The sequence below is a fragment of the Plecotus auritus genome (genome assembly GCF_963455305.1).
Source record: "Plecotus auritus genome assembly, chromosome: 11".
Lineage (NCBI taxonomy): Eukaryota > Metazoa > Chordata > Mammalia > Chiroptera > Vespertilionidae > Plecotus > Plecotus auritus.
This window is the reverse complement of record NC_137777.1, coordinates 8,867,549-8,878,494: the sequence shown is the minus strand read 5'-3', so window position 1 is coordinate 8,878,494 and position 10,946 is coordinate 8,867,549. Positions and strand designations below refer to the sequence as shown.

Here is a 10,946-nt window from a genome sequence, read left to right as displayed (position 1 = left end):
TGCGGCTCTTTGGCCCCTTGAGTGTGGCTCTTCCACAAAATACCACGGCCTGGGCGAGTCTATTTTGAAGAAGTGGCGTTAGAAGTAGTTTAAGTTTAAAAAATTTGGCTCTCCAAAGAAATTTCAGTCATTGTCCTGTTGATATTTGGCTCTGTGGACTAAGGAGTTTGCCGACCACTGGCCCAGACTAATCAAGCTCCTTACCAAGGGAACCAAGTGCAGTGCCTGCTGATCCTGGAGCAGGAGGAGCCGATGCCCTGCGAGCTGCAGAATGGTTAGAACGAGGCAGTCACACTCTGCTGTGAGACCAGGGGCACCTCCTCTTCCCGGTAGAAAAGCCGGCCTCCCGCGGTGCCTGGCTGTTCACTCTAGTTCAGATCGCAAATCCCATGTGACCGCGCATGGCCTGTGGCACCCTTCTCTCCCAGCTGTGAGCGCAGGTGACTAATGAACCTTTAATTTCACCTGTCCAGTGCTGAGTGACCCCCATCATCCTAGGACAGAATCTCTCCCTCACCTAAAGGGCAAATAAGTGATTAAAACAACTGTTTTCTTGTACCAGCTTCCCCTTCCACATCTTCTAAGGTAGGATTGGCCATCCCCCTCCTTTGTCACACTCACTGTGTGCTGTATGTCTTTCTATCTTAGCAAGCAGACCTCTCGATTGCAGTAATTTGCTGATATGTACTGTCGATCTAGGCCCCTCTGTTAGAAGCTGAAAGATGATTGAAGGTAGCAGCAATTTCTCATGTATTTTCATATTTCGGGTTCTGGGGATAGTGCCTGATCAATAGTAGGCACTCAGTAAATGTTTGACAAATGAGTGAATTTTGAAAACCATTACATGGTTGATTTTGGTATTAACATTTTCCTACTTTTTATTTTATTTTTTTTTTAATCTATTTTTATTGATTTCAGAGAGAAAGGGAGAGGGATAGAGAGACAGAAACATCGATCATGAGAGAGAATCATTGATTGGCTGCCTCCTGCACGCCCCCTACTTGGGATATCGAGCCCACACCCTGGAATGTACCCTTGGCTGGAATCGAACCTGGGACCCTTTAGTCTGCAGGCCGATGCTCTATCCACTGAGCCAAACCAGCTAGGGCAAAATTTGCCTACTTTTTAAACACAAATAACTAAATTGAATTTTTCTCCATCTAACAGTTGCCCGTGGGAGGGTAGGGGAGATGTCTGCTTATGCTTCCGTCTCCTGAGGAAGAGGGGGTGATAGGAAGAGGACTAGTGGCTCCTCCCACTGGGGAAGTCTGGAGCGTGGAACACAGCGATGACCTTGGAAATACAGTCAGAGAACCACCATGAGAATAAAATCATTTGATTAACCACAATCTGCCTTTCAGGTAACCATATTGAAATAAACAGACATTCTTTTAGAATTGGAGAGCAAGGAAAATGCTCAGTGTGACTATAAATAACTCAGACTTATTGGAGAGGAGAGGAAGTCCATGTCAATGGAGGGAAAAGGCCAAGAGTAGATGAGCATTTGTGGGAGAATGAGATGAAATCAATCTCATTGGAAGAACTAGGCTGACTGCGATGCAATTGGCAAGCCAGGGCCTGTGACTGATAAAGCTTTTACAAGGCTGGGTCTTGCTCTCAAGCCACTATGGTGCTTGCACTGCAGGGACATTAGGGTCTGCAGAGTCGTGGCTGGAAGGAATCATCCTGAACCAGTTTGCAGCCTTTCTACCAACCCCTTCCAGGGCCAGACATCTGGCTTGCCCCTGCTTCTCCATGAACCTTGCCCAGAAGGCAGGAGAGACAGACACCCAAGGCCCAGAGCACTGTAGCTCTGCTCCCTCTCCGTTCTCTCCAATATTCCCAGCGGAGTGACACAGTGATGGCATACCGTCTCTTTGCAATCTGATTGCCTTCTATCACTTTTCTGGATAAGCAGGACCTCTCTGATGAATAAAAGATTACTAACAAGTAAAGCAATTAAAATTATATGATAAAATATTATGGTTTGGTTTAACTGCATTAAAAAATATTAAGATACACCAGGGGCCTGGTGCATGAATTCATGCACAGGTGGGGCCCCTCTGTGTGGCCTGCAGGGATTGGGCCAAAACCCACAGTCCAATGCCTCCTGCAGCTCCTACCTGCCACTCCCTCTCATCCCGGCCCCACTGTGCCTGCTGCGGGCTCACGCCCAATCAGTCCCAATTGGGAGAGGCTTGCTTTGCCATAGCAGTGCTTGCCAGCCATGAGCTCTGCGTCTGGTGCCCTCCCAAGGGGAGTGGCCTGCGGGATCGGGCTGAAACTGGCTCTCCGACATTCCCCGAGGGGTCCTGAATTGTGAGAGGGCACAGGCCAGGCTGAGGGACCCCATCGCTGCATGATCGGGCCGGGGAGGGACCACGGGAGGGCTCCAGGGTGTGTCTGGCCCATCTTGCTCAGTCCTGATCAGCCCCAGCAGCAAGCTCCTACTGGTTGGAGTGTACGTCAGTGCACGTCATAGCGAGCGATTGAGCATCCTTAGCATATCATTAGCATTTTACACTTTGATTGGTTGAACAGTTGACCAGTCACCGGATGACCGGACACTTAGCATATTAGTCTGTTATTATATAGGAGGTTGTTTAAACAAACGCCAGTGTATGTTGGCTAATTGCCCTAGTTGGAAAGGACTTTCTTGCGTTTCTCTTTTTTTTTTTTTTTGAAGTGAACATACCAAGATTTTATCGTCATATAATAAAACAAAATATGAAGCTTAGAACTGGATCACTTGACCCTTTCTCTTCTTATCTCCTCCCAGTTCCAAATGCTCGCATCCCTGCATAGCCAGCATCCTCTTAGATCTGCAGTTGGGCTCAACGCATTCAAGCCTCAGCACAACCTTCTTTGTAGGTTTAGCCTTTTTTCGGGAAATTGGCTTAGTCTGCCCACCGTGGCCACTCTGCTTCCTGTCACAGCGCCACTTCCCCTGCGCACACAGAGACTCCTGGCCCTTCTTGTGCTGTGTGACTTTGTGGGGTTGATGCTTGCCACACTTCTCACAGAAAGGTCGTCGGGTTTTAGGAACGTTCACCATGTTTGCGAGAGCGCTATCGGCAGGGAAAGGGGAAAAAAGCACTCATTGTTTTCTTTATATGTTTTTTTTTATGTTGAATTGCCCTAGCCTTTACACAGTTATTATTACAATAGATACAAGGTGCTGTAATGTTCTCACGTCACAACTTATGTCAGTCCTTAAATGATTTAAAACATGGCTGGCCTCTGGCAACCCTACGTCTGGACTCCGTGTTTTATTTTATTTTATTTTATTTTTTCATTTTTAAATTTAGAAATTTATTCTTTTTAATCCACAAGCTTTATATAGCTTTAGTTAAAAAAAAAAAAAAAAACACAAAAAAAACCAACAACGAAAAAAAACCAAACACCAAAAACAAAAAAACAAAACAGTGAAAACAAGACACTATTTCAAAGTCTGGGCCCTTCCAGCTTTCCAAATACAAGAGTTCTGAAGTTGTATATACTAATTGGAAGAATAAGACAAAATTATGAATGGAGCCATGACATTTCAAAAAACAAAATTGATGTAACTGAAGGATCCTTTCTGGGACTAGTTAACTGCCTTTAAAAAAAAACACAACAGAATACAATGAAATTCCAGTGTTCCAAATCAACTTGTTACACATCAGTATTAACCCACAGCGTCCTGGCAAACAGCATGCTTTCATTTTCTGTCTCTTCCTAGTGGACTCCGTGTTTTAGAATGGAGGTGACTCTTGCCACTGAGGCAGGATCAGAATGAGGATGTGGCAAACCAATGAACATGACCCCAACGCCCACAGGGTTCAGTAGCTGGGTTCTCCTCTGGCCAAGTTCCAGTCCCCAAAAAGTCTATTTTGTCGATATGCATGTCTTCTGGCCTTGAGGGGCTTCGGCTTCAGAAGATAGAATTTTTGGTTTATATATCTCAGCTTCAGTTTATGTCTTAGTCTGCAGACTCGCCTCCCTTTGGAATTAAATTAACTTAAAAAGGGAGCGCAAGTACTTTGTTTGAAAATCTGTTTGGTTTGCCTGGTGATTTAATTTGCAGCTCAGATATGATTTCGGCCTCCCGGTTGGGTGGTGTCTGCTTTGCATTTGCTGGGTGTTGTTTGCAAGGTCCCGGGACATCACAGGGTGCTGCCAGCAGAATAACAGCAGACCTCAGAAGGGCAGACCTCACATGCACTTCAACATCTGCTGCAATTCTTCTGGCTTCAAGAAGGAAGGGGTACTTTCTGCTCTGTAAAGCGTCTTACGTTCTTTTGTAAACATTTGCCTTTAAAACATACTCAGGCTCCACACATGTATCCCCCTTAATTTTTAAACCCACGTGCACTTCAAGGAAAATTGAATCCATATGCTTCTGATTCATTTACCCGCCACTCCTCAAAATGTTGTTTTAAAAGAGCTAAACTCGAGTCCCCAGGGGCCGAGCAGGTTTCGGACTTGGCCGAAAGCTTGCACTTCCCTGGTCATAACTGAATGGGAGCCAACAGGGTCTAGTGAAACAGGAACCCTCACACTTGCAAGGATTTGCACTGACTAGCACCTTTCTCGGAGGTTCAGCGACAACGAGGCGACTTCTGAGCCTGCAGTCAGCTTCCTTTGCACAGCTGCACCGCCTGTCCTGGCTTTAATCCAAACTGTATGCAGAAAACTGCCATTAAAAGTCGCTCTGTACATTGTTCTAGCCCAGTGGTCAGCAAACTCATTAGTCCACAGAGCCAAACATCAACAGGACAACCATTGAAATTTCTTTGGAGAGCCAAAATTTTTAAACTTAAACTTCTTCTAACACCACTTCTTCAAAATAGACTCGCCCAGGCCGTGGTATTTTGTGGAAGAGCCACACTCAAGGGGCCAAAGAGCCGCATGTGGCTCAGGAGCTGCAGTTTGCTGACCACAGTTCTAGCCCAATTAGAGGGATCAGACAACTTTGGGGGGAGGGGCTATATTTCTATATAAAAGGCTAATATGCTAAGTGTCCTTCCCTCCATCTGGATAATGACAACACGTAACAATGCCCGGCTTCCTCTCCCTAGCGACTACTAGCCTCCTTGCAGTTTCTTCAGCCCAGGAACACTTTAGCCAGATGGAAACACTTTACACTGTACCCCAATGTCTGTGAAGCATTTTCCTGTGCCTCATCTCATTTGATCCTCACAGAAGTCCTGGAGTAGGTAAATAGGAGACTCAGTGGAATCCTATTTTCTTTTCATTAGCCAGAAAACAGAGATTTAGAAAGCTTAGAAACTTGACCCGACTGAAAAGGAGTAAGAAATGGTGGACCTTGAAAATGACTTCAGGTTTTCTCACTGTGCAGAATATAGTCAAACACTGCTGCAGTTAAATATTCCACCCTTTGTTCTCCCTGCGTGATCTACAATAATAATCTGCTTTGTGTTGATATTTACTGCTGTGTTGCTGACAATTACCTGAAAGAGAAGTTGGGGTGCTTCACTGGGCTGGAAAAAGTTTAGCTAAATCAGAAAGCAGGTCTAATTAAGCAAGTTTGTTCTATATATATAAAAGGCTAAGTTGACTCGCACATGTGCGATTCATATAAAGCTCTTGCTGGCGCCAATTGCATGTGTGTGTTTCTATCTGTCATTGTCGATGGTGAATTTGGTTGACACTTCTATTATAAAGGGCGAATAGTGATATTAAAATATTTCTTCTAATTAATTTCCTTTCAATGTGCACAAATTTGTGCACTGGGGCACTAGTTTATGTATATTTTTCTGTCTGATTCTGAACTCAGAAAACCATGGAGCTGGCAGGAACCCTGAAAAAATCATTCTTCTACCTTCAAACAGGCCTCATGAAACTTCTAAACAAACGGTCAAGCTATAATAATTGCCCCCGTGTGTAATGTTATATATAGCAAAGGCTAGTTCTTATTTCCTTTTGGGCAATTCTGACCAAAGCTCAACAACTCTCAATATCAGTAACTTCATCAAATTTAGATACAGATGCAAGGTTTGAAGCTTGCCCCCAACTAAATTCTTGAGGTTCCACTACTGCTTAGATAATGAACTGTGAAGTTGTCCCATCGCACCACTTGGTTCCCGATCACCATAGAAACCAGCCAGGAGCCTGCAGGGCAGCCTGCAAGGAGACACTGTCTATAATTGAGAGCTGTTCCCTTTTGCTTGAGCCCATCAGGAAGGTCAGTTGGAAGCTAAGAGCTGTCAACATCTAGACATCTCAGCTATGAAAGTTTCCAAGGCAATCATCCGACCGCCACCCCCCAGCATTTGGGGTTCCATTCTTCCAATACAGGAAATAGAAATACCAGATGTTTCATTGAAAGGTTAGCTTGGTGACTGAGATGCACAAAGGTGAACGGGAAATTACTAAGCTTCCAACGGGGCTCAAGACTCTGAAAACAGTGCGTTTGCTAATTGGTGGAGGGGCCCCAAGCACCACTGTCCTTGAAAGAATTAGTGAACTTTCCAGTAGATTTTTCTTATTAATGCCAATGGATGTAACTGCTCTGAAATGATAGGGCCTCATTAGTATCAAGGAGCGTTAGTTGGCACCAAAATGGCATGAGGCATTCAGCTAAATTCCTGCCTTTCCCAGGGCAACCAACCCACTCAATTTGCCTGGGGCTTTTGAGTCTACAGTCTCCTCACATTAAACAGTGAATCTTGAACACTTGGGTAGGTTTGCAAACCCTGACAGATGTTTCCTTGCAATAACACATAGGCCCAACATCCCTTGAAAACCTGAAATGTATGATGTTCTCTCTCTCCTGAAACTTTCTCCACATTGTTTATTCACCTATTTTATTAAAACCCATACTAAGTACCCTGTTGAACATGGCCCCCAAATAACACTGTCTGGATAGGTTTGGGGATTTCAAGTTTATTTTTATCTTAGTTACTAAAGTGTTAGATCTGTTTGGTGATGGATCATGGACTAGTCCTCTGCATGATTCTTTTGTGGCATCATATTATGACCTAAACTTCTTATAATAGGTTGATTGGTGTTGCTAAAAATAAAAGTACAATGGGGCATATCACAAGGGCACACTTTTTACAGGCTCTAAAAGACAGCTTTTAAAATCACCAGAATCGAGAGAACCAAGCTGGTGGCATAAGTAAACGCCCGTTCTCGCTGCTTCCCACAACCACATCAAAATTACAACTAAAATACCACCATCACTCAGAACTGCCTGAAATCTGAATGGAAGTCCTACAATTAGAGAAGTAAAGACGAATGTACATGGTGACTGGTAAGAGGGGCGGAGGCTCGGAATAGTCTGGTCCAACACCCATGTGTGGTGTGTTGTTGTTTTTTAATTGGGAGGGAGATCTTGGCTGCAAGGCTCGGTGAGGCCTCCAGGAAGCCCCGTGTGATGCAGTGGATTTGACTATAGAACCGCTCACCCGTGAGTACTGATGGGCTGTGCTGCTAAAGGTGAACCTTGGGACCTGGCCACACTTAGTAGACTGTTGACATTTTTGCCACCATCTTAGCAGTGAGGCAGATAGAGGTGCTGGAGCAGTTAAGAGCCATTTCCCGCTCCCACCAGCAATGGGGGCAAGCTGCCATCCTTATCTCTGCTGTGTCAACCCCTTCTTCCCCACACCCTCAGCACTTCCAGGACAAGAAGTACAATTCAGTGGCATTACATGCCTTCTCAATGTTGTGAAACCATTATTAATGACCACTATCTACTTCTAGAACTTTTCATCACCCCAAACAGAAACCAGTAAGCAATTCTGGTCTACCTTCTCTATAAACAGCCTCTCTTAGAGATCCATTCAGTGTCATTTGTTTTTATTTTATTATCAGGCAGGATTTCCCAGCATCTTTCTACGTAGATGATTTCATATATCTCCCTGCAATACAAAATAGGTGTGATTTTTGCAAAGAAAGTTCTGAATCACCGTTAGGCTAGGTGGGCAATTAGGAAGGTCATCAATGCTTGTTAAGAACTTATTGACTTAGACCAGTGGTCGGCAAACTGCGGCTCGCGAGCCACATGCAGCTCGCGAGCCGCGGTTTGCCGCTCTGTTGATTAATGAGTTTGCCGACCACTGGAATAGGGGCTTAATCACAAGGAACAACAGCCTGTAATTATTGGAATCGAGAGCCTAGGTCAGTGGTCGGCAAACTCATTAGTCCACAGAGCCAAATATCAACAGGACAACGATTGAAATTTCTTTTGAGAGCCAAATTTTTTAAACTTAAACTTCTTCTAACGCCACTTCTTCAAAGTAGACTCGCCCAGGCCTTGGTATTTTGTGGAAGAGCCACACTCAAGGGGCCAAAGAGCCGCATGTGGCTCGGGAGCCGCAGTTTGCTGACCATGGGTCTAGGTCAGTGGTCGGCAAACTCATTAGTCAACAGAGCGGCAAACCGCGGCTCATGAGCCGCAGTTTGCCAACCACTGGACCAATGAGTTTGCCAACCACTGACCTAGACAAAAGAGATCAAAACCATCTTATCCCATGCTTTGTTCCAAATGAATGCTGTTGGCTGGTCCCAGCACAGTCTTTTAGTGCAACCCAGTGGACACCCCTTTCCTTTTAGAACACAATACACGGCATAGGTGGACAAGCCAACATCATGAAACACTGGCCCAGATTGGGTTTTCCTTAATTCGTTGTGAGCTTCTCTAATGAGAATACCTGGAGACTTACCTGACTTCAAAGTCCCGTTACAGCTGTGCTGCTTTTGTTGCTCTGAAAATGTGGAAGTTGAGAACTCCTCGCCTCACGCTTCTTAATGGTAATAATTATATGAGACCCTGAAAAGTGCTTTTGATCTTGGTCTCGCACAGCACTCGAGTGAAGCATCAATTCCCTCAACCCCACTCTGAGGCAGGCCTTCCTTGCTCATGGGCAATGCATGTTGACACGGATGTTCTAGGGATTGCAGCTTCAGAGAAACTCTACCAGCAGCAGCCGTGAAAATGCATTTACACATCTAAACTCGCCAGTCTTAATACTAATCTGTGGTGATAATTTTTTTTAACTCTTATTTTTTTTGGAATTATTTTTTCTTTATTGATTAAGGTATTATGCTGGGGGGTCTTAATCCGGCATCTAGAAGGGGTTCAGGAATCTGGACAAGGCACTGTGTGCAAATTAATCAAGAGTCCAGAGATGAAACATAATTTTGGAAGGCATGTTGGGGGGCCAGAGAAGACTTAGCTAAAGGAGCCAAGTTCTTCTGTCTCTCTGGATCCCTTGCTTTTTATTAACACAAATTGTCCTAAAGCAAGGTAGATATACATATCAAAGGGTAAGGTTTGGTATACAGAATCCATTGTCAGATTGGAGGAACTGCCTAAGGCTATTCAGGTGTTTGGCCAGCAGGAGGCAATAACATGTAGATTGAAATGCCCTCAGCTGTCTGGCAGCAAGCAATCATTTATGCATCCTTTTCATGTTTGGGGAAATGCCCTCAGCCATTTCCAACAGGCAATAACATATGTGATTCAGCCCTTGCTGAGTTCCCAAGTTCTATCAACCTTTTGATGAAACTCTTGCATTTATGACATGCTGGAATTAGCTTCCGGCCATATTGTATATGTGTCCTTATCCCCCTATTGCCTCCCCCACCCCCCTTCATGCCCTCAAACCCCCTGGTGTTTGAGTCCATTGGTTATGCTTATATGCATGCATACAAGTCTTGTGATTGATCTCTTCCCCTTACCCCCACCCTCCCCTACCTTCCCTCTGAGGTTTGATGGTCTGATCGATGCTTCTCTGTCTCTGTATCTGTTTTTGTTCATCAGTTTATGTTGTTCATTATATTCCACAAATGAGTGAGATCATGTGATATTTATCTTTCTCTGACTGGCTTATTTCGCTTAGCATAATGCTCTCCAGTTCCATCCATGCTATTGCAAATGGTAAGAATTCCTTCTTTTTTACCACAGTGTAGTATTCCATTGTGTAGATGTACCATAGTTTTCTAATCCACTCATCTGCTGATGGACATTTGGGCTGTTTCCAAATCTTAGCTATGGTAAATTGTGCTGCTATGAACATAGGGGTGCATATATCCTTTCTGATTGGTGTTTCTAGTTTCTTGGGATATATTCCTAGAAGTGGGATCACTGGGTCAAATGGGAGTTCCATTTTTAGTTTTTTTGAGGAAACTCCATACTGTTTTCCAAAGTGGCTGCACCAGTCTGCATTCCCACCAGCAGTGCATGAGGGTTCCTTTTTCTCCGCATCCTCGCCAGCATTTTGTTTGTTGATGATAGCCATTCTGGCATGTGTGAGATGGTACCTCATTGTTGTTTTGATTTGCATCTCTCAGATGATTAGTGACTTTGAGCAGGTTTTCATATGTCTCTTGGCCTTCCTTATGTCCTCTTTCAAAAAGTATCTATTTGGGTCTATTGCCCATTTTTTGATTGGGTTGTTTATCTTTCTTTTGTTAAGTTGTGTGAGTTCCCTGTAAATGTTCAAGATTAAACCCTTATCAGAGATAACATTGGCAAATATGTTCTCCCATGCAGTAGGCTTTCTTGTTGTTTTGTTGATGGTTTCTTTTGCTGTACAGAAGGTTTTTATTTTGATGTAGTCCCATTTGTTTATTTTCTCTTTAGTTCCCATTGTCCTCGGAGCTGTATCCGTGAAGATAATGCTTTGGCATATGTCTGAGATTTTGCTGCCTGTGGATTCCTCTAATATTTTTATGGTTTCCCGTCTTATGTTTAAGTCCTTTATCCATTTTGAGTTTATTTTTGTGTATGGTGTAAGTTGGTGGTCTAGTTTCATTTTTTTGCATATATCTGTTGTGGTGATAATTTTAACACCTCACACTTTTATGTGCTATCTAGAGCCTTTTACCTAATTTAGACAATAACCAAAATTCATAGAGGAGGCAAATAATACAGCTCCATTGCACCTATAAAATGAGTTATTATTCTTTCTTGTCTTTTCCCCTTTTCTAATAGT

The 10,946-nt window shown here is 43.9% G+C and overlaps 1 protein-coding gene across 1 annotated transcript; it reads right to left on the bottom strand.

The window, feature by feature from the left end:
- Nucleotides 1-2,734: 2,734 nt before the first annotated feature.
- On the bottom strand, nucleotides 2,735-3,069 carry LOC308236976 (large ribosomal subunit protein eL42-like; the record flags this gene model as incomplete). Its single annotated transcript, XM_080647274.1, has 1 exon — nucleotides 2,735-3,069. The coding sequence occupies exon 1, from the start codon at nucleotides 3,053-3,055 to the stop codon at nucleotides 2,735-2,737; it is 321 nt and encodes a 106-aa protein (XP_080503400.1). The 5' UTR covers nucleotides 3,056-3,069.
- Between the last annotated feature and the right edge of the window lie 7,877 nt (nucleotides 3,070-10,946).